The sequence below is a fragment of the Lampris incognitus genome, chromosome 4 (assembly GCF_029633865.1).
Source record: "Lampris incognitus isolate fLamInc1 chromosome 4, fLamInc1.hap2, whole genome shotgun sequence".
NCBI classification, from domain to species: Eukaryota; Metazoa; Chordata; class Actinopteri; order Lampriformes; family Lampridae; genus Lampris; species Lampris incognitus.
Window position 1 is genome coordinate 19,193,836 of NC_079214.1, and position 22,905 is coordinate 19,216,740.

A 22,905-nucleotide genomic window follows, 5' to 3' on the forward strand; every position below is an offset into this window, starting at 1 on the left:
ACATTTGTATACACGTCTAAGTATTTCATCTGCTGCCAACAGAATCCAGTTGACAGGTGACATCAACATGCTAATTAAACAGCATGATCATCACACAGGTGTCTGTTATGATGTGCTGCAGCACAACATCATGGCAGAAATGCTACAGATGTTCAGAGATCATGCAATTGGCATGCTGATTGCAGGAATGTCTACTAGAGCCGTTGCCAGAATACTGAATGTCCATTTCTCTACCATAAGCCGCCTCCAGACTGGCCTCACAACTGTAGACCACGTAACACCACCAGCCCAGGACCGCTACATCTGGCTTTTGCACCTGCGGAACCATCTGAGACCAGTCTCATAGATGGCTGATGAAACAGTTGGTTTGTACAACCGAAGTATTTTTAATCAACATGTCAGAAATTGTCTCAGGGAGGTTCAACTGCGGGGCCGGTGTCTTTACCTGGGTCTATCCCAGAATGCTGTACGGTAGGTACCTTAACCATCCCGACTGGGCAAATGTTCACCGGCGATGGCCCCTGGCACGCTGGAGAACGGTCCTCTTCAGTGATGAATGCCAGTTTAAGCTGTATCGGGTAGATGGAAGGAAGTGTGTATGGTGCAGTGAGGGTAAGCGGTTTGCCGATACCAATGTTGTTGAAAGAGTGGCCCATGGAGGTGGTGGGATTTGGTACAGGCAAGCATATTGTAGGGACAAAGCACAGTTGTCAATGGCAATTTAAATGCAGAGATATCAGGATGAGGCTCTGAGGGCCATCGTTGTGCCATTTATCTACCACCATCAACTTATGTTTCAGCATGTTAATGCACGGCCACATGTTCCATGGCGCGCATACTCACATGCTTTATCAATGATATTTTTTCCTTTTGAACACCACTTGAAATATGAGAATGGTCATGAAACCACAAAAAATATTAATGATAATTTCTACTGCATCTGCTGGATGAGGCAAATGGTGGTCACACTAGATACTGACTCGTAATTCTGTTCCATGAACCCACTTTGTGTTTTGGGGGGTATCTGACTGACCGAAGCATATTTGTAGTCGAAATGAAGGGAAATCAACAGATAAGTGCCTAATAAATAATTTTCAGCTGATGCGTTTCCACTTAGTAAGTTCAGATTCGGAAAACCTTTGAATGAATTGAGTGTTGCATTTAAATTTTTGCTCAATATATATTAGTAGGCTTATGAGTGAGACAGCAGTAGACAAAAAGACTGCATAAGTGTGTTTGTGGATGAGTGTGTGTGCGTGTGTGTGTGTTCATCCTACCCCCCCTCTTCAGTCTGCTTGTGGACGTAGGCCAAGATGTCAGCAGCACGGCCTGTCCCCTCACATACCACCACTGGGACAGGAGGACTCTCTTGGAGGTACTCCAGCACAGTGAGTATCACATTTGGTCCCCCCTCAAAGATCAGGGCTACCACAGGAACACCCTGACCAATCCCTGCAAGCAGACGTACACATACAACCTGCTTACCATCTAGATTAATTATTCCTCCAACGTGCATCTAATCTCTAATAACAGTTAGCATGAGGTTCAGAAGATAACAGCTAGTCAACCATTATCACCCTTGGCCAGTCTCAAAAAAAAACAGACTGACAACAAAGGGGATATATAATCCGTTTTGGCCAAGAAGCCTGGCATAGAAGTGTGATGATGTTGCGTGGACCAGCCGAATTACCATTAACAGTGCTCCTTTTATAACATCCCCAATCCATTAGATTTGCTGAATCTTTGGACTGTTTTAAGCGGCTTCTAAAAACCAATTTTTTCAGGCAAGCCTTTTTATAGACCCCCACCCCTGCCTTCTGTTTTGGTTAATTTTTTGCTTGGTCTGTTACTCCCTATGCCATGTTCTATAGTCATTCAATTTATTTGATGTATTTATTTGTATTTTGTAGAGTGTAAAGAACTTTGTAACTGTGTTTTTAAAAGTGCTATATAAATAAAAATGTATTTCATCTGCTACAGTTTTGTGGACTGCACATTTCACAAACCTCACTTTTTGGATGAAAATAAACCCATCTCACACTATATTTTATTGTTAAAAACACCAGAACCAAAAACTAATCACAAATCAATTTGAATGACTTTTTTTTAAGTGAGTACTGGAGGGATGGGGTTTTCCCATAAAAGGCAATACAGAGCTAGAAAGTTTGAATAATCACAGAGCTATGCAACAAAATCATAGTATACTTTTATGTGATTTACAACTCACCAGCTGAATAGTCCCTATGCAGGCAATCCCATTCATTTGGTAACCAAGGGTATTAAAATAAATGCTGCGAATTATAGAGTGCTGCAGGGATGATGTATTTTTGTAGGCCAACCTGGAAGTTAGCATCACCCTGGTTCCCTTGACAAAAAGCCATTTTTCCATTTGATTTTGGATTACGGCAGAAAATTAACTCCGTAGCAAACACAAGTTTGTGATACTTACACGTTTTATTCTGCAAGCTAGTATTCCCGAATGAACACCACTTTTATGATTTTTGAAGCGTAAATGCAATCACTAGATGTAAAAAGCTAACATTAGGCTATAAACGAACTACAACTTGGTCGCATGACTTCAACATCTAAGCTTCCAACTCACAATTTCATTTGGTGCGCTTACCTTTTCTACAAAAGCCTTTCCTCTTAGCGTCACCTGATTTAGCTAGTGGCCATGGCTGTGTCAATTGCCAGTCTCACATGCTCTTTCAAAGACAACCAGAAAAGTGTAGATAGGGGCGAGAACTACCACAAGTCAGGACATGTAGAGCAGTACAGCCTACGTAGATGCTGGTCTACTTACAGGTGCTATCAGGGCTAGCATGAGGGACAAGGTCTATCTTCCCCTCAGTCAAATCACTCAAAAATATGACATTTCCATCCACTGTTACGCTGATAACACTCAGCTTCATCTCCTCCAGAAACCAAACAATCAGTCCAGTTTAGTCAGCCTCTTGAACTGCCTTGAGGACATAATGTGCTGGATGGCAAAAAACTTCCTAAAGCTGAATGAAGGCAAATCTGAAGTTGTCCTATCTGACCCCCCTGACTCCGTTAAAGTGTTTACCAACAATCTTGGCAACCTGTCCACCCTCATCAAACCTCATGTCAAAAACCTTGGTGTGATATTTGATTCTGCCTTCAAATTTGACAAGCAAGTTAATGCAGTCGTGAAATCCTTTTTTTTGCAGCTTTGCACTATTGCAAAAATCAAGCCGTTTCTCTCTTATTTTAAAGATACGTACTGTAACTATTGTTTCTATGAGTATGGGCGCAGCCCTCTGGCTCCATTATATAATGGAGCTATAATGGAGCCAGTGGGCTCCATTATAGCTTTAGAAAAATCTTCTGGGAGGCGATTGCACGGCCTCGTCTACATAGAAAGATTGCGGTCATAAATTGACGTGAATCTTTTCAGTGCTGCGTGCATGCGTGAGGGGATAAAGCCACTAGCGATAGCCTTAGAGGGCTGCACTTATACTCAAGAAACTATGGTTACAGTAGAAAACTATCATTCTGTCCCCTCTATTGACTGGTGGCTCAAAACCTACTTCTATTCTCTAGAGTTTGAATCCTCCTGATGTGGCAGATTTTTGGCTTGTGCCTATGTCCATGTGTTGTTTATGCATGCCTACGAGCTATGTGCCTTGTTTTCTATGTCGGTGTTTCTTTTTAGCTCGGAAAGGAGTCAAGCCAGACATTTTGGCTGAGATGGACATTATAGCGGTGGAACACGTGTCTTTCGGTTTAATTAAAGACATTGTTAGGGGTTCTGTTATGCTACAGTATTGTTGTTTGTACTGTTATTTGTTAAAACATTTTCCAAAAGGTTTGGTGTGTTTTAAGCATGTTTGTAATCCCGAGGAATTTGGTTGAATGAGGTTCTATTTACGCACTTTTTGTGACATAACAGCTTGTGACAATTTTTTCTTATCATGGATAAATTATAGATCTATGTAAATGCTCATTGTAATAGACTCCGAATCCGAGACAACGCCCGAAAGCACTGTGAAACAAAATCACAGAAACAGCATACTAGCTCCAACAAATTCAAGATTTGACATTTATTTAAGATTTATATTTATAATTTCTTTGTCATTTCTCAATACACGCATACGTTGAAATTCAATTTGTCCTCTGCATTTAACTAGTGCTGCATGATTAATCTAATCGCAATCGTGATGTCAGCCTGTGCAATTATATAACTGCAAAAGCCTACGATTTAATTAATTGTGGAAGTGTGGGGGCAACACGTACTTGAGCAACATAAAGTCATTGGTTATATTACAGAAAAGAGCAGTAATAATTATTCATAAAGTGGATCCAAGAGAACACACCAACGGAATGTTTATTAAGTCAGGATTAATGAAACTTAAACATTTAGTTGAGTTACAGACATTGTTAGTTATGTACAGGGCAAAAAGCAGAGTATTACCAGAATATTTACAAAAATTATTTGTTTTTAGTTCAGAGGACGAGGACCATAGAAGGAAATTTAATTATAAACATCAGTATGCACGTACTACTATAAAGTAGATGTGTATGTCAGTATGTGGCGTCAAACTGTGGAATTCTTCAGAGAACGATCTAAAGGGTTGTATAAATATCTTTCCGTTCAAGAAAATATATAAGGACACAATAATTAGACAATATGGAGTTGTCAGGTAATGGGTTTTCAGTTGATGGTGAATTATTGTGTATGGCTTTTTGATTCTTTTTCATTTCTCGTGTTGCTGTAAGTATTGAGTAACCAACTGACTGACAGAACATCTGTTCTGTTGTTTATTTATCTTTGAGTAAGGGGCAAGCAAAGTAAGATTTTCTTCTCCCTGCTCCTTTTCAATTATGGAATGTGTAAATTGAGTTGTGTTTGATCATGAATTGCTTGTTGCTCTCTGGAGCTGTGCATTACCATGAGCGGAATAATAATGAAATGAAATGAAATAATATATTATAGATGAGTGATGTGTATCTACCCAACACTACAGTAGTTTTCCCCCTGTACACTCTGAGTGTGGTTATTTTTTTATAACCATGTTGCTGCGATTATGGGGCTTGATGATATCTGCAGTTTAACTCAAGTGTTTGCTATATAATTTTTTTTCATGCCCAATTATTGCTTGAGTGTAATATTAATCTGTCAACTGATACTAGGTGTGTAGTACATTTGCTCAGTGCGCGTTTGAAACTAATATGGAGGCTGCTGAGATTGAGGCCTGGTGTAATGAGAAGGGTCTTTCCACTAGCTATGTTTGTGTATTGAGTAATGTGTCAGTTGAAATTAGCAATGACACTTTATTAAGAGCACTAAATATGTTAAAGCTTTTGGGAAAGTCAGCTGATTGACCACTGCCTAAATGAAGCTGTTGGAAAATATTTTGTGCTAGTGCAGACATCCAGTGATGTAACTAAACTCACAATACCTGATGCAAAATGCATACCTGGAGAGGTTGGTCTATGGCCAGTACATGTGTTTAAAGCTGCATAGAGTACAACTCCAAATGCTGTTACAGGTGAAGATTTTCAGTCTAAGTTGCTCTCTTTTCTGAGACATGAAGGGAAAACTGGTTGATGTGAAAAGTCTCATAAGCCTCTCTGATCATAAGATCTGTTGATCTGAACTCAGAGCTGGTTTCTGCTATCACCTCTCTGGTAGACAAATGCCACAATTTCCTTCGGAGATCCAGGGTTATCGTAAACTCCGTATGTTCTCCAGAGTCAAACCTACACCAAGTGGGGAAGAGGATAATGATGCTTGGGCTGAGCAGACATCTCAGGTGTTAGAGGAATGGCAGTGCTCAGACAATGTAAAAAAAAAAAAAACATCACTTGCCCTGGCTGATCGTTGAGAGGTATGTTTTTTTCCCCTCTCCCCTTTTCATCTCAACTTGGCATGTCAAAAAGTTTAAGTAGATTTTTGAAGAGTTTGCCTTACGTGCATGAATTCTTTGGAGGTTGATGTGCTTCTCCAGTTCCCGCCGTAGTTTGACCTCGGCACCATACTTGCCAACTGTCCCATCATCTACCAGAAGGAAGTGGGAGTGGACGTTGTTGAGAACGTTCAGTTTGCTGAGAGGGTTCAGGAGGGTCTGATATGGAGCTATTACCTGTAAAGAGGGTGAGTTGGAGGTTGGGTAGATAGGGGGTAGATAGCATGGTGGTTGTAAAACATTTTAAGAGTTAGGAGAGGGAAAGATAAATAGAGTGTTTACTCCTATATAAGATATCCATAATTTGAACACAATCTTAACATTGACAAGGTAGCTGTTCCTGAAAAAATAAAAATTACCATGGATTATTTGAAATATGAGCAAAAAACAGACCTTCAGAAAAAATACTTAAACAATATAAGAAATGATTAACATTATGTATAATTTCATACTAGGTGAAGTAGTAAGACTAGACATGAAATCTGAGGGTTGTGTCTCACGTCTCTTCCAATGAGATCGTTCCTGTTCTCGATGACCCCCCAGGGTGCAATCCCGATAGTGCAAATTTTTTTTGCCGATCTGGAACTGTGTTCTTTCAGTGCATCACCCACATGCTTTGCAACACCTTTAAGGATAGAGAGTGGAAAAAAATCAACTGATAAACTGATGTAGAAATACAGTCACATTTGCAAAAATTATTTTAGCCTTACTCGCTCCATATTATTAGTACAAAAATATTGACTCAAAACTCATATCCTAAGGGTCAGGCCATTTAACTCCAAACTACTCAACTACTTAATTGAATATATAATTGTTAAGTGCAAATCAGTGACTGATTTGAGGAAAAATAACTGTTTGGTAGACATTGCATTAACAACACTTATGAAAGGTGGTAGCCTTTCTACATATCAAAAGTCAAGAAAACTTTTGATCTGACAACATAATGGACAGTCTGTCTCCATTTTGAATGTTGTCCATGGGAATAGTCTTCAGTACATTAGTACTTGAGTTGCAAGCCACACCAGTCCCCAGCAAATTAACTCCATGGATACTACAGTAATTTGCGTGCCAGAAGTCCATTCTTACTGGCCAGGGTGCAAAAAAGGCATTAGAAGTAATCACTGCTCTGGGTAATTGGCCATGTGGGTAATGATTTAAACACTATGATCAGATCACAGTGTCTTGACAGTGAACTGCAGCTGCAGACACGCCTCTGCTGTGACACACAAATAAATGACACACTCAGAACCTAGTATTATACTGTCTGCTATATCAGCACACTGAACAGAGAAAGCACTATGGGTGGTAAACACCTAATGTAGAGCTATGCCCTTGTAGTGGCTATTTGTGGTAGTGTGTGTGTGTGTGTGTGTGTGTGTGTGTGTGTGTGTGTGTATATCATGCCTTTTCCAGATTTGAACACGTTCCTGAATTGTGACATAGAACTTCACTATTCAGGAACGCTTTCAAATATGGATTTCTACTCCGCCATAGGCGTTGCCTTTAATGTACAATTGACAAGCATTTGTGTGAGAGAAATGACAAGTAAATTTTACATACGTACATCTCCTTTGTCAGATTGTGTGAGTTGAAGTGACATTACTTTCACATTGTACAAACCACGAGGCTACAACTAACATCAGCTGACAGCTAGCTGATTGACTGCCGCAAAAGGCGATTTAGGCCAGGGCCATTTAAAATGAGCTTGTGGAAAAAAAAAACATGCAGTTGGAATTAATGACAGCAATTTTTCGCCTCAAGAAACCCCAAAAGAAGGGGCATGGGTTGGCAACTCACCAAAGTGAGATTGATGTGCAGTAATATCTACAGCCATTTTACTCAAAACTGTCAATCTGCACACAGGTATTTCAGACTAGCGAATTACTTTCACTGAATCCCAAAAGCAATACACACAAACACTGAGAATGAGAGAGTATTGAGCAGCGTGATCCTAAAAATAGCTATATATTCTGTTAATCACAAACTAGGATGTAGTCATTATGCACTATAGCCATTTTATTACCCAGTGAAATAATGACAGTAAATCATACCACTAGCATAGAAAAGTGTATCAACCCTTTAAACTGTCTAGTAAATAGACAGGGCACAGATACTAGATTTGTTAGTTTTATTATTCTATTTGTATTAATTAATTTATTTCAATTCAATTTATTGTCATTAAAAACAATGTGCACGCTCATGTTAAAAATGAAATGAGGGCTGTGGCTTCACCAAACAGTGCAAGGCAGACACAGACAGACACAGCAAACACAGTATAAGATATACACACATGAAGACCAAAAGCTAAAAATAAGTTAAAAAAGAGCAAGAGTACAAAATATTTAAAAATATCTACATATCTATCACAAGTGATGCAAAGAAAAATGTATTACAATTTAACAACCTAAGGTATTTTCAATGGAGTTATGCTTGTTTCTATTCGTGGCAATTCATTCTGCAATTTTGGCCATACTGGCCAATACTGAGTGACAAAAAGGACATACCCTCAGGCAAGGGCCAAGCCCATACAAACCCACGTGAGATGTGTGTATGAAAATGCAATTCCCTAAAAATTCCATGTCATTACAGTTATTTTATTTTCAGAGTACGCAATCTTTAGTGGATGATAAAGATGGTATTCAAGAGTGATACTAAATAAGAAAATTCCAATTTTAACCTGTGTTGACCATACCTTTAAATTTTGGCTAGTGATGACAGTTTCATAAGAGCTCTGTCAGAAGTACTTGCCATGTGCTGCAGAGCCAGAACAGTGCATACCTGTGTTTACACCTCCAGTAAGTATCCAGGCCCCTGTGGTGACAGCCGCTTTGATCAGGCCCTTGCCTACCACTTGCTTGATCCGCGGGTGCATCTCAAAGTTCTGAACACCCCCATGGACTGAGATGAGGATTTTGGGAAGCTCCATCTGCCATTCTTTTAACATCAGCCAAAGGATGCTCTCTGGACGGGAGTCGTGTGACAAACGTACATACTGCAGACATTTAAATAAAAAATAAGGAGAAAATAGATAAAACAAGCAAAACATGTGAATCACAGCAAATAGGTACAGATCCAAGAATACACACTAACAGAAAAAGCATCAGAGTCTGGCCATGTTTCCCCCTCATGTGTACTTATTTATGGGACGAGTTAACGTTCTAACACTCATAACCTGGCCAACATGAATTTTCTCATTCCCTTGCTTTCACCTCTCATAACATGGTGTTATTGCTAAACGCTGGTTATGTACACGGACCAATAACTAGCCAGATAAGCAAAAATAATTCAATGCAATTTTAAAAATTTTCAACAATTTGTAAAATTGAACACACAGATTGGATTAAGTATGCCTTGTAGCCTGATCAATCTTTTGTTTCCTTTTGAACACTTTAAATACGAAAATGGTCATGAAAGCATGGATATTATTACTGATAATTTCTAAAGCAACCTGCAGAATCCTGTCATCTGAATTAACCCCTATGGCTCAAAGTAAGACAAGTTTCAACATGAGATTCAGGCTAATGAACATACGTTATACTATATACGTTACACAAATATCTACAAAATATAAAAATACATCAACTGTTTTCACTACTAGTCTCTACTAGCTTACAAACTGATTTTCTTTCCAGGGTTTCTACATGTCTAAATAAAGTTAAATTCAAGAATTTTAAAACATGGGGCATCCGGGTAGCGTAGCGGTCTATGCTACAAAACCCACAGCTGTCAAGACTAAAAGCTTACTTGGCTAGTCCGACATCTTTCAGGAAGATCCCATTTGACAGTATTCACAGCTTTGAGTTTAGAGAATTCGAGAAATAGCAAATGTTGTTTTTTGTTTTTGTTTTTTTTTGGATTTGTAGGGTAATCCGTTTTAAAGAATGACTGTTTCTTTGTACATCTTGGATCTTATTTTTGCCATCGTACACATCGTTTATGATATATAATTTCATTCACCTGCTATCATTTTGGAGATTTTAGACATGGGACTACTGCATAACACAGCTTTACAACAACGTAACAAGGCAACTGAACATGAGCCTTAAATCTGTCCTCTCAGCAAAAAAAACAAAAAACAAACAAGAACAACAAACACCCTACTGCAGTGGTATTCAATTATGTGCCACAGAAATCCATATGTATGCATAGACCTCTCTTTATCACCTAACCAGTGGATTTTACTGATTAGTCCTCCTGTCTGGTTGAAGGTGTGTTTGTTGGTCAGTGAAATCAGCTGGTATAGTGTTCGGTTGGAGAGGAAATCTGAATGGCACATAACCACTGCCTGGTGCCTCAGTTAGACTGTGTACATGGTTTCCCAGTATCTATGACTTCTCAGTTGTGTTGGCCGGGTAGATGGTCAATGAGTAATGAACATTTTGGGTAATAAATTAATTTTCAATTCCAAATATGGGGTTTACGTAATTGGATATGTTGAAACGTGTCCGATACTTGTCCCTGAAAGATACTGTTGGTAAAGCTGTGTTTTGTGGTGTTCCCGTGTCCAAAATCTGCAAAATGAAGCTGGTGAGTAAAATGATATAAGACCCAAGTTGTTAAAAAAACAAAAAAAACAAACAAAACTGAATTATCCTTTGAGAAATATTTGTCCTTCCTCCTGAAAACAGGAATTTAGGACAGAATGTGCCTCCTCACCTTGGCCCTGTAGGAGTGAGACCCTCCCTGGAAGTTGACAACACCATAGGCATCAGTGGGACTCTCCTCTGTGTGTTTGTCCACTGACCACTCCTCCAGCTCCGGAAGGGACAGATTAGGGTTGTCACCCAGCTTCACATCCGAGTACTTCATCGCCAGGCTGGCCGTGAAGCCAACGTGTTGCCGCACCAGCCGCCCGCAGCAGCACCTAAAGGGGAAACAATTAGGTATGTCGACCAATATATAATTTAGAGAGTACAAGAAATGTAAATGAATATTCCCTTGTTGGCACTGTTCCAAAACAACACTATCTTGAAAGGGCTGTGAAGACGACTAGGGGATATCTTCAGAGTGATCACAAGGACACCTCAGAAGGTTCTTTGGAGAACCTCTTCATAAAGTGTTCATTAATCCTGACGAACAAGGAACCCTAAGGTGTTTGCAGGCTCTTTGGCTCTTCGGGACCTTGAATGAACCATTACAATTTAGTATACACAGTTGTGCAGAGGATACTAGGTACTACAGCATCAATGTCCCACACCAATAACACTTCTGAAAGAAATAACCACTCCTTTTGTCTTTGAGCAAAAACTACGGGCTTTGTTTTCTGTTCATGAATGGTTGCTAAAAAGTTAATCAACTATACAGACTACATTCCAAATCTGGGCCAACCCCTATATCTCTTCCTGAGCTCCCACTAGTAACCATAGGTGAGAATGTGTATCCTGACACACAAAGCCTGGAAATTAATTGTTTCCTGAGGAGGGGTGTTGTACAGAGGAGTTACAATGTCAAAAAGAAATTCCACTATGGCTCGGGTGCTGTACCAGGTTGAAATGGATTTTCTGAGCCTAATCCTTTCGCAATGATTCTCACTAAACTTCTCAGACAACAGAGAGCATAAAACAAATTGAAACTTACCGCACCAACTGTTGGCAGATTTGGCATCCTGGAAGGCACCTGTAAGAGGTTAAACACCAAAATCATGTAACTAAATAATCACTTGGTTCACATTTGTAAAAATATATGGAGTAACACTAAGCTGGAAATAAGTTTGAAACAGAGTACATTTTACTAGGCCCAATGGGATACTTCCAAAGCTGGAGGAAACAAGACTAGGTCAAAACCTAGTATATGGCTGGACCGTGTATGGTCAATGTTTGAAATCGTGGCCAATTTGTTAAATGGTCATCTGCAATGTTCTGTAGTGGTCCCAGTAAAATTTGTTGTACTGAAGCATATCACATGACATGGTTAAGCTAAGTTCGAATAAAAAAAGAAAAAAGAAAAAAAGCTATAAATGCAGTTGCAAGACAATACTTCCCACTCATATCTTGGAATGTTTGATTTGAAAGAGAACTTAATTTAATTATTATAACTATTGGAATTATCTGTTAACCCCCCCCCCCCCCCCCGTTTCATCCTTTTCTATCTGTGGATGTCTCTCGTTTTTCTAAGACTCACTCTGTATTGAGGGTTTTGTCAGATGGGACTGTTATTTGCAGTGCTTTAACTGTGTGCTCTCCCTCATGCCTCTCAGCACATGGAGGGCTGTTTTCTCTCCTACTCTGCTCTATGCTGCACTGTTACAGTGTGTAACCAGATGTAGGAAGGGCAGCAAAATATCCCGTTCGTTCGCGTGCGATATCTATCTGCCAACCAATCGTGTAACTTCAGTGACGTCGTTGGTCACCTGATCCAGCGGCCCAGTCGTGTAACTTGTTCTCTCAGTCACTCTAACATGATCAGCCATGGACATTCACGGCTGTAGGGCTGGCCCTGCTGGCCAGTCCAGCCAAAAACTGAGTTTTTTAAAGAAATGTAGGAAGGTTATCCGTCAACTGGGCTACATGCCTGGTCAGATTGGCTTTTAACCAACAGAGTTATGAAACCTGCCAAGAAGCTTCTCACTTTGAAAGTGGTCATATGTAGTCCCAGTGTGGTGCTGCATGGGACTGCATGTGCCAACACCTCTAAATCATCTATCAGCAGCCACCCATAGCCAGCAGAGAAAAGCCAGTGGCAAATTATTGATTTCAAAGAAAACACAAGAGGAAATGTAACTGAGTAACGATGCCAGTTTATGTGCAGAAGTGCCAGGAATGCACTGAACACAGAACTGTTAAGTGTAATTAAAACTAGAAATGACTAACACACAGTGGGGTCTGTTAACATTCAGCGAATAAAGAAAACCTGACATTTTATATTGCAAGTCAAGTGGTTAGTTCACATGTGCCTCTACTGGCCCAAGGCTGAACCCTGCCTGAACTTTCTCTCCTGTGTTCCCCTACCTTTGTCTTTCCGTTAGCCTTCCTACTGGCTAAACCAATGAAACGACAGGGGAAAAAAAGTCTTACTAATAAACATTATTTTATTCACAAGCGGACCAAGACTCATACCGGCTTCATTTTGTTTGTATGTGCCTCTGAGGTGAATGTGGTAGGTTGTGAATGACTGCTCTGCACGCCAAGTCAAAAAACAGCCCTTCACACAATTCTAGCACTGGTATGTCACATTCCAGCAAGTTCACATGGGAATATAACCAACTATACTAGAAGGAGAACACTCAAATCAGTTCTTTACAAACACAAACCCACATGCAAAGGATATCATTTTCTACAGGAATGTGATTAAAACAGCACAATAAGACAGGGGAAAGATAATGGAAATAAACACGCTACAAAGCAAAGATGATATGGTATCCACAAAAGACGAAATAATTTAAAAACTAAATCTAAAAAAAAAAAATCCCCAGTACTGGAAAAAAACATGATGCAATTTTTCAGTACTAGCATTCACTTGAGGCTGTAATTACAGTGGTAAAGACAAAAACAATAAGATCATGTGGGAACAGACTCCCTTAACCCTCTGGAAGGTGGTGGTTAGGGTTTAGGCTACGCACACAGATACGCACACACACACACACACTAAAATTATCCTGTTACCATCACCTTCACCACAAGGCAGACCAAGTCTAAACTGGGGACACCAAACAAACACTCACCTGTGGGGGTCTTTTGACACTGGAAGTATGTACACACATTCCCTCTTGGTGAAAGTGCTCTCTATCCAGGGTTTCTGGGACTGCGAAGAGAGACAAAAGCAGTGAGACTGTGAGCAGTGATTAAACAACAGTGTCACTGGTCTTTTGTGCGAGCGCTGACCCACCACTAGCTGTAATGAAAATTGTCCCTTGGGAATACTGAACTGCAGTATCCCCGAGGAGTTCAATGCAGTATTACTGCATTCCATTCATTATAATTTCACAGAAAGAAGCTTAAAACGTTGACGGACAGGGAATAGATCAAATAACCAACTTACACTTCCCGATCCATACTAGAAAAGTGGCTTTTTTTTGCTTTTGTTCTACAGCAGGACAGCATATGTTTTGCCTGTAATGAAAGACTCTGAGATGTTAAAGACCTAGCAACTTCTTAATATCAGATTAGTTTGTGAACATCAAAAAAGACAAGTTAGCGGCTTAATAAAACGAACATTAAAAACGCTGAGGAGCCATGTAAGCTAATGCTAGCCCCTACATGTTCACATGCAGTAAAGAAATCTCATGTTGAATTGCCGCAATGTCAAGACAAGGATTTATGTCGCACGTTTTATTTTTCAGTTAACGGCTCACGCCTTATTGTTCTCTCAATAAAGCTCGGTGGGCCCCACACATGATTAGCATCCCTAATCCCTCTCTGCACAAAGATGGAAACCTGAAAAAAAAAAAACCTCACTGCACTATTCCACCATTCCACCATCACCAGAAAAGATTATCCAACTAGGTGCTTAACACCAAAGCCTTTCAACTATTCCCGTAGTTCTCCAACAATGGCATTACAACCAGGAATGGTGCAACAGAAATGCAACACTACTACGTGCATCTATGCATTTTTCTGTTAGAGTACTGGAAAATTATCCTCATAAGGCAGAATCTGAAGGAAAAACAAAACAAAAAAAAATAATGACAATAGATAGCCCTTTCTACTTCACTCTCTAAACTATCAGAATAACGGCTGCAATTCTTTATCTCCCCCAATCACACCTCTAGCACCTGCACCCCAAATTCTGTGCTCATTTCTCAACACTGCATTCATAGTCTCCATAGGCGTTGGAGGCGGGTTACAACTAATCGCCGTCTCCCAGAAAAATCAGAACAAAGCGGTCGCTCTGCTTGACCAGGATCCTTGTAAAAATGACCCATCAAGTACGTACCTGGATGTCCTCCTCTTCATCTCTGTGTTTAAGGGCTTTGTAGAGGAACATACCAAGGCTCCTTCTGCATCACCTGGGCAAACCACTGTCACCACAGCCTCTCTGGAGCACTGGATCATCAACTACAGATCTCAATTTTTCTCTTGCCCCCCACCCCCCCACATACACATACGCTCAAAAAAAAAATCTCCCTTGCTTTCTGTATTCCTGTAGTTCCACACAGGTCTCAAAGTCTAGAGAGCAGCACTGCTGCACAGCCTTGGTTAAAAGCTGAGTGATCAGTGTGAAGTTCTAGCCCCTAAACCATACACTGTTAATCTGTAAGAAGCCACTCTAGGACCTGATGAATGTGTCTGGGACAACCTAGATATTATACCTAGGCCAGAGAGAAAGAAAGAGGTGGGGTGTGGGAGAGGATTAGTTGGATGGGCAGAGGCCTCCGTGATATATACCTAGTTTTCTACTGAAGACACACCACCAACTGTGACTCAGACACAAAAACACTCTTCCAGCGAGCAGACACACTAGGTAGACCCCACACCGCTGCTTCCATGAGCCCTCCATTATTTTGTTCCCATTTTTTCAACAGGTGATTTTTTAACTTGGTAATCAAGGAACTGAAGTTTATTCTACTGCTGAACTTACTGTAAATCCTTTGGGGTAAGTGTAATGCAATGATAAGTGTAGATGTAAAGGGAAAAGGGGAAAGAACAAAAACTGAACACAGTAGGAAATCCACCAACAGTGTTGGATGGTATGGAAATAATGATTATCACAATAATCATGTTGAATTTTACATAATAATGATATGCATCACCATGTCCGCTTATACAAAAATATTACCTCTAAGATTCCAACTAAGGTAAATTACATTGAACTGCTTGATAAAGAAGAATATCAAAGAATATCAAATCAAAACTAGTTTTCAAATACTCAGATATTTCAGACTTAATTTTGTCAAACATTTTAGACAACATGTTCTTGCTAATAATCTCACTGATAAGCTCATTAATTTAGACAACAAATGGTGCATCACAATATGACAATATCTGAATATCGGACAATAACCCAATGTCTACCACGTGGTTAATTACGTTGGCCTGTTGTGTCGGACTTTCTAGACGTCTAATCACAACATGTATGTAGAAAGACCAGCAGTACTGTGGTAGCCCAAAACACCGACTCCAGAGATTCAGTTTGATCACAACCATTTTTAAGCTTTGATTGTAGTGATTTTAACTCATTTCATCACTCAGCTCTTTTCATTTTTGCAATTCCTCTTTTAATATAAAGCCTGCTAGTTTTCATTGCATTTTCTTTTACTCTCCCAAAATCCTTTTCTTTGAGTCTTTGTATTTTGACTCGACACAAGTGTGAGTGAGGGATCCTCCTCAGTGGTCTCTTGAGGTAAAATAAAGGTTGCATGAATGAACAGCTAGGACTTAAGCAAGCTGCCTTATAGGTCAAAATTTCAGCTATTATATTAATCGCCTGCAACAACCTCATCTAGTGTGGATGCATGGTGAATCTTTGAGGACACGCCGCAGCTGAACAAAGTACTGAGTATGTATTGATAACATGATGTGAAAGAATATGTACATTACAATGCAGTTAATGTGAACATACTTTAATTTTACAATACACACACATATACCTGACTGCCCCAAATAAGCAAATTAAAATTCCTTGGGTCATCCAACTGGACAAAGTGTAATGCTGTATGCAAAGGATGACAGGTAAATGTATTTCCATAGGATTTTATGTATTTCCATAGGATTTTACCATTGTAATAGAGCTGGGCAAAGGGTTTTTAAACTATATAACAAATAAAATGCAGTGTAGAAAATGGATTTCACAAGCGTAACAGTCACAATTTCATGTCTCATCAATATATGCGGTCCCAAGAAGACAAACTATGCACCAATAACAAATCTTTCCACGGACAACACTCGTTTCCAAGAGACCCCAACTCAGCCTCCAAACTGACGGCGCTCATTATGCGCCATGTTACTCCGTTCATTCGTGTGGTCACACATCAAGAGCTTAATTTCTCCACGGGATGTCTCTGCTGCCTACTTGACCATCTTATCAGGATCAGGCTCTGTCTAACCAAAGAGTTAACAAAGACATATCATAGTGGGTTTGGACTCCGCTAACCTGTAACCATGGTACCTGAGAATGTCAGGGAACAAAAGACTCCGGCACATTAGAGACGCTGCCAAAATCACACTCACCCTCACCTCTCGTTCACTCCGAGCTCCGAGGCGGTGTGTGTGTTTTATGATCACACACTATTGCTGTAGGAAACAAAACACCCCACCTTTTACAATATCACAGCTGAATTAATGATTTAGGGTACTGCTCCGAAGTTTCTATTAGGGCCAAACACAACTGTTTACACGTGTGCCTGTTTTTTTTGGGGTTTTTTGCACGTACATGTGTGTTTGTGTGCTGGTGGGCTCCTACGAGGAGACCCCATGTGTGATCAAATGTTATTTTCTTTGTTACTCTGATTTCAGCTTCTAGCACATTCGCATGCACACCCACACAGCGAAGGGGTAAGGCCCTGTAAGTCCAGCAGAGTTATTTTCCCCCTTGCCCCTCCTGTTTTTCCCCCAAATAGTTTAACAAGACTTGCTGGTCAACCTGTTATTCCTCTGGCCCAGCCTACCAGAACAAGAAATGAGCAATTCTCTGACTGATTAAAATGATAAGAAGCCACAGGGGTTGGCCATTTGACAGAGCAAAAAAACAAAATGAACAAGGTGGGCTGCATCAAGATGACAGTAGACATCTGCTCTATTGGTGGACCTGGTATCAAAAGGTGCCACGTGCATTATGGTGCCAAAGTCTTACAATTCACTACTACATTTGGAGGGTTGAATAAAATACTGTAGTACCGTTGACTAAAACCAGCATTTTTTTTAAATTTATGCTTATTTAATATCCTACAGTGGAAAGCTGCTTTGAAAGCAAGAGTCCCTGAAAAAAAAAACAGACAAACAAACAAACAAATGAAAGCCTTGACTAAAAAAATAAATAAATAAGAGGAATGAGAGGATGAGCAGTTGTGGGTGCCTCTCTTTTACAAGCCGTTTTGTAAACATGCAGTCATTTACGTGATGCTATCAATTTAAAATCATAAGCATGGTTACACAGCCAGGGGTGTGCTCCAAGACCCAGCCAGCCAAAGCTCAAACCGTACAGGCCTGCTGCATCACGAGTTTTGGTTGCTGCTCTGGACCTGCTCTTCCATGTTAAAACCTGCATTCATTCTCTCACTATCTCTCTCCAAGAAAAACAAACAAAAACAAACTGACAAACAGAAAAAAACAGTTGGGAATCTGTTGTGCTAAGCAAGTCCCAAAGTGCTGTAATAATTGTAATACAGCATGATGCTGGGAAAGCATACCTGCCCAGTAAAACTCCTGCCCGCACAGGGGTCACATAAAAATAAATGGGGATTCCATTTATTTATGCAATTTAAAAGTCGAGCATTCTGAAGTATTGCGTAACACACCATTTGATCTAAATTATACTCGGGATCAGCGATAAGAATCTACATTAGTTTGACCCTTGGTGCATGAAGCAGTAAGGAGAGTTTGGGAAGGAGTAATAATTAAGAACTTTGTGCCTACAAATTAGAGATAGGGCGACCCAGTATTATGGCATGTACAGTATTATTACTAGGTAATCCATCCAAGATATCAATCAATGTCCACATAAAAGCTGAAGAATCTGAGGAGGAATTAACTCTGATCTATGTCAGGAGCATGCTGTGCTGTTGCCACTACATAGTTTAAGACTACAGTCTATGGCAGATTACTATGAAATACATGTAGTGCACTTTAAAGGAATTAGGGCGGCACAATATATCATTTTGGCAATGTCATCGCGATGTGCGCACGCACAACAGTCACATCGCAGGACGTGCGATGTGAAGTAAGACAAATTAACTCAAACACCTCATGCTGCAATTTCTTGCTGCTTGATACAAAAGGAAAACTGTCACTCACATTTTCCATGACTAATCTACAAGAGAAGTCTAACATTATTTACTCTGATTTAAGGGTTCTTGAGTACACCAAGAATGTTGCTAGTGAGTGACATGATGTCTCTGCATGCACAGCAAACCACCAGTCACAATCATTCTCCATCAGTTTACCGAACAACCAAAGCAGGCCCTGCTAGTCGTTGACCACAACCGGAAAATGAGCGAGGAACAGCAGAAAAACACTTAACAGGAAGATCTGGTTGCAAAAAGAAAAGCAACGTCAATTGTATGGATTTTTTAAATTTTAAATTATCTTAAGACCAGGTGGGTTTTTTTTCCTTCCTCTCTCATTCATTGTTTTTACTTTGGTGACGTGCAGACTACACATTGTGAATTTTGGACCGTGAGTATTTTGGGGCGTCTATTTCCAACCCGTTTCAGGATGCGCGTTTGTTCGCCGTTGATCCTTCTCTGCCTGGGGTACACCGGGCGCAAAAAGCTTTCAGCTCGCACAGTAGCAGGGCTACATATTTACACACTGCTCAACAAAAACCCAAAATCTCTGCAATTCAGCTTTTTTTTCAATTATTTTTATTTGCTATGCAGATGCACTCTTCTACAAAAATCACCCCAACCATTCTAGAATGATCAATTCTTTTCAAATAGTTACTCAAGTCATTTGGTGAAAATCCCAGTTTTTTTCATATCGCTATATATATATATCTCGAAGGAAAAAAATTGCAATGCAAGTTTTTTCCAATATCATGCAGCCCTTAAAGGCATCATTAACCCAGTGCCAAAAATTGTTTTGTGGAGGTAAAACTTTTATGTCTCGCCTGACCTAAAGAATGTTGCACTAGAAACAAGGCTGTTTTTGACCATGTCAAATTCAGCCTTTTACATCCAACTTCTTACAAAAAACTTGAAACAAACAAGCAAAACATTGCTATTGTACTGAGTCCTAATAAATCTACACTCAACATTTTACTGTGGACACAATGAACACTGGAAGTATAGCCTATGAATGAATGTAAAATTAAGTGTTAAGTTAGAACTGTCAGTCGATAGATGAACAGAAGTGGATGCCTGCAAGCAGGCACACAGTAAGTCAGCTCATGTCATCACAGGACCAAAGCGTGATGACTCTCAAGCTCTCCTAGTTTTGCCCTGTGGAAATAAATGGTAAATGGACGGCATTTTATGTAGCGCTTTTCTAGCTGCAACAGCCACTTAAAAGTTTACAATTAATTAATGACTTACATTCACCCATGCACACACATGCTCATACACTGATGGCCGTGTCAACCGTGCAAGGTAACAACCAGCTCATCGGGAACAGTTAGGTGTCTTGCTCAGGGACACCACGGTATTTTTGCCAGGAAGAGCCTCTATCACCCAATGTAACTTCCTGGAGGAATGTAAAGTGTTTTAAGAGCACATGACACCTTTTGCTACAAACCGCTGGAAAATATAGTTATGTGAACTTATATAAACCCGTGCTCCACCAGAGAAGGGATATTGGATAGCAGCAAGGATGGTGCCATGTTAGTACTTCCAAAACTCTCACCTTAAGTAATATTGAGAGGGACCAACTGTCAGCATAAAACCTCCCCCTCTCTGCACAGATTCCACAAAACGAGCAGGGGGAGAATTACAGGATATCTTGTGTCATAATACTATCCGGTAGAGGAAGGCAATAATTTAATATCGTTTTTCCAATGGTATTGTGTCAAGATGAAATTGGGCACTGCAATATCATGATACACAATGAGAAGAATACGTAATGACAAGAATCTATCATCTAAAATTTCTGACAACATGCGGTCTGATATTATCAGAGGGTGTAGATTTTGGTTTCATATTATACTTTACCAGTAACAGCTGGCTACACTTCACATGTACGGCTCAATATGATGAACTTCAGCTGGATGTTTAAATAAATATGGTATTTTTGTATAGGCACACACATCTCATGCAAAATTCCCTATGACCATCGGGATAATAATATTTTCCACATCGGCCAGCACTACCCTCCGGTGTCTTTTGGCTGGATAAGCATTCACCTCGCTCTGCTGTTTGGCTGTGGGCTCCTCAACAGACCAGGGGCCAAAGCTTGAAAGGGTGGGAGAGTCGTGTGGGTCAGCTGAATTAAAACTACAGCAGCAATCAATGTTATGCAATTCTTTATAGTCCTCCTCTCTTTCCGTTCCCTAACCCCTATCTGGTCCCCGTCTAGTCCACAACAGCAGTGGCACAGCCAACAAGAGCGATGTACCTCAAACCATCAGCCTGGCATTAGTTGGGGCATGTGACTAGCTCTAGCTATTACTGTGGGAAATAAGAACCACGTTATACTGAGGCTTAAGAATGATGCCCCGAGCCTTCTGGTGGGGTCTGCTGGTTCAGTCGCAAACCATGTACTTGTGGCATGATGGATCTAAATGTGGGCCATAGTCACTTTTATGTCATCCCTTCTTACTGTCACTCTGCTGTGCTAGGTGTTACTGACTGGAAATTGCACAAATTAGAAAAAAGTCCCATATTTGTAACATGGGGGGAGGGACGATCACTACGCATTTACCCTAGATATCATTAATGTTGTCCGCCAATAAGTCACATTTGTGCTAAGATATGTTACATTAAACAAGATGCGGCCATTAAAGAGGACGCACAGAGGTCCGGGTTAAAATTCACAACTCGCTTTGCAAAAATGCCGGACCACTGCGTCACTTCACCCTTAGTCTGAGACTGGCCACCTTTCTTTCACCCTCATCTGAACGGATTTGGGAAAACATTCAAACCGGCATCGACTCGTTGCGGGACACCGGCACTGTCCCGTGTCTCGTACGCTATCGAAGACGGTTTGCAGAAACGTCTGTAAAAGCAATGTCACCTGGCTCCAACAGCACGGTCCTCTCCCCTCGACCGCAACACACAAAACCTACAAGACATAAACCACTTCACCATCCCTTTAAGCGCAATCGCCTATCTTTCAGCCGTGTCACCTGCGAAGACAACCCAGACAGCCGCCTGGGCTTACTCGCTAGCCTCACTGGTTAGCTAAAGTCGATTCCGTAGCATTTAGCCTTAGCAAACGAGCTTAGCTAGCCTGCCGACGTTACGGCAAAGCGAGCTTTATTTAGGGGCTCTCAATAGCCAAGTGCGTCACCTTATGATCGTAATATGCTCGCTCATAGGGTTCAGTCAGTCAAATTACCTGAAAATTCAGTGATCACGGCTCCAGTCTGACAAACAGGCAAGCACGCATGAACCTGCCACTCACCAACCCCCCCCCCCCAACAACTGGTCACGACAATTCTCGCATCAATTTGACAAGCATAAACCCGCTGGAAGTTGACCCCCCCCCCGCCCCGCCGGTCGCCTTCGTACGCACCATTCTCTTCACCGTTGAGACTCAGGAAGAGCTGCGTCGTGGCTTTTATCCATCTATCGGCGGTGTTGTCGGTAAGCCTCGCAGGGAAAGCCCGATTGATGTTGGGGAAATATGCTTCGGCTGCAGCTCCAGCGGAAGGTTGCTTTTTCATAATTGTGCGACTCCAGACTGACGTTGGCCGGCCAAGCTGAGTCAGCCTGCACGCCGTCACATGACCGGGCGGAGTTAGACGAGCCAACGTGCGGGTAAGTCTACAGACGTCGGCGATGGGGTGGGGGGGGTGACGGGAAACTTAAATCGAGTGAAATTTGAATGAATTTGATCTCCTCGGAACAGATTTGTCAATAAAGCTCTCGTTATTGAATTCAAGCGATCGTTGAGTAAAACTCGGGGTTTATCACTGACAACACTATCTGAAAGGGAAAAAAATGAATAAAAATAAATTACAATTAAAATTTTCCTAAGTCTGTCCCGTGACTTTCCGTTTTACTCGTGCCCGGGGATAATCTCAAGGAGGTCGAGGGCAATTCCTCCCCATCCACCTGCCAATTAAAAGCATTCACGAGAGGGTAGCGAAGCAGTCTATTCCGTTGCCTACCAACATGGAGGCTGCTCGTTCGAATCCCCGTGTTACCTCTGGCTTGGTCGGACGTCCGGATGTGTGTATGTGTCCTGGTCGCTACACTAGCGCCTCCTCTGGTCGGTTGAGGCAAAAC

General features: G+C 40.9%; 1 protein-coding gene across 1 annotated transcript; it reads right to left on the reverse strand.

The window, feature by feature from the left end:
- Positions 1 to 1,273: 1,273 nt before the first annotated feature.
- On the reverse strand, positions 1,274 to 22,761 carry trpm1b (transient receptor potential cation channel, subfamily M, member 1b). The gene is made up of 8 exons (XM_056279099.1): positions 22,190 to 22,761; positions 13,591 to 13,670; positions 11,508 to 11,546; positions 10,587 to 10,794; positions 8,709 to 8,922; positions 6,431 to 6,555; positions 5,936 to 6,107; positions 1,274 to 1,452 (listed from the first exon to the last, which is right to left on the reverse strand). Exons 1-8 carry the CDS (start codon positions 22,190 to 22,192, stop codon positions 1,274 to 1,276), a joined length of 1,020 nt encoding a protein of 339 aa, XP_056135074.1. The 5' UTR covers positions 22,193 to 22,761.
- Between the last annotated feature and the right edge of the window lie 144 nt (positions 22,762 to 22,905).

Bases quoted from the DNA above. Each gene is read 5' to 3' on its own strand.
- trpm1b (XM_056279099.1), bottom strand. The intron at 11,547-13,590 runs GTGAGTGTTTGT...AACCTCTTACAG, and splicing joins GTGTCAAAAGACCCCCACAG to GTGCCTTCCAGGATGCCAAA. The intron at 10,795-11,507 runs GTAAGTTTCAAT...TTTCCCCTTTAG, and splicing joins ATCTGCCAACAGTTGGTGCG to GTGCTGCTGCGGGCGGCTGG.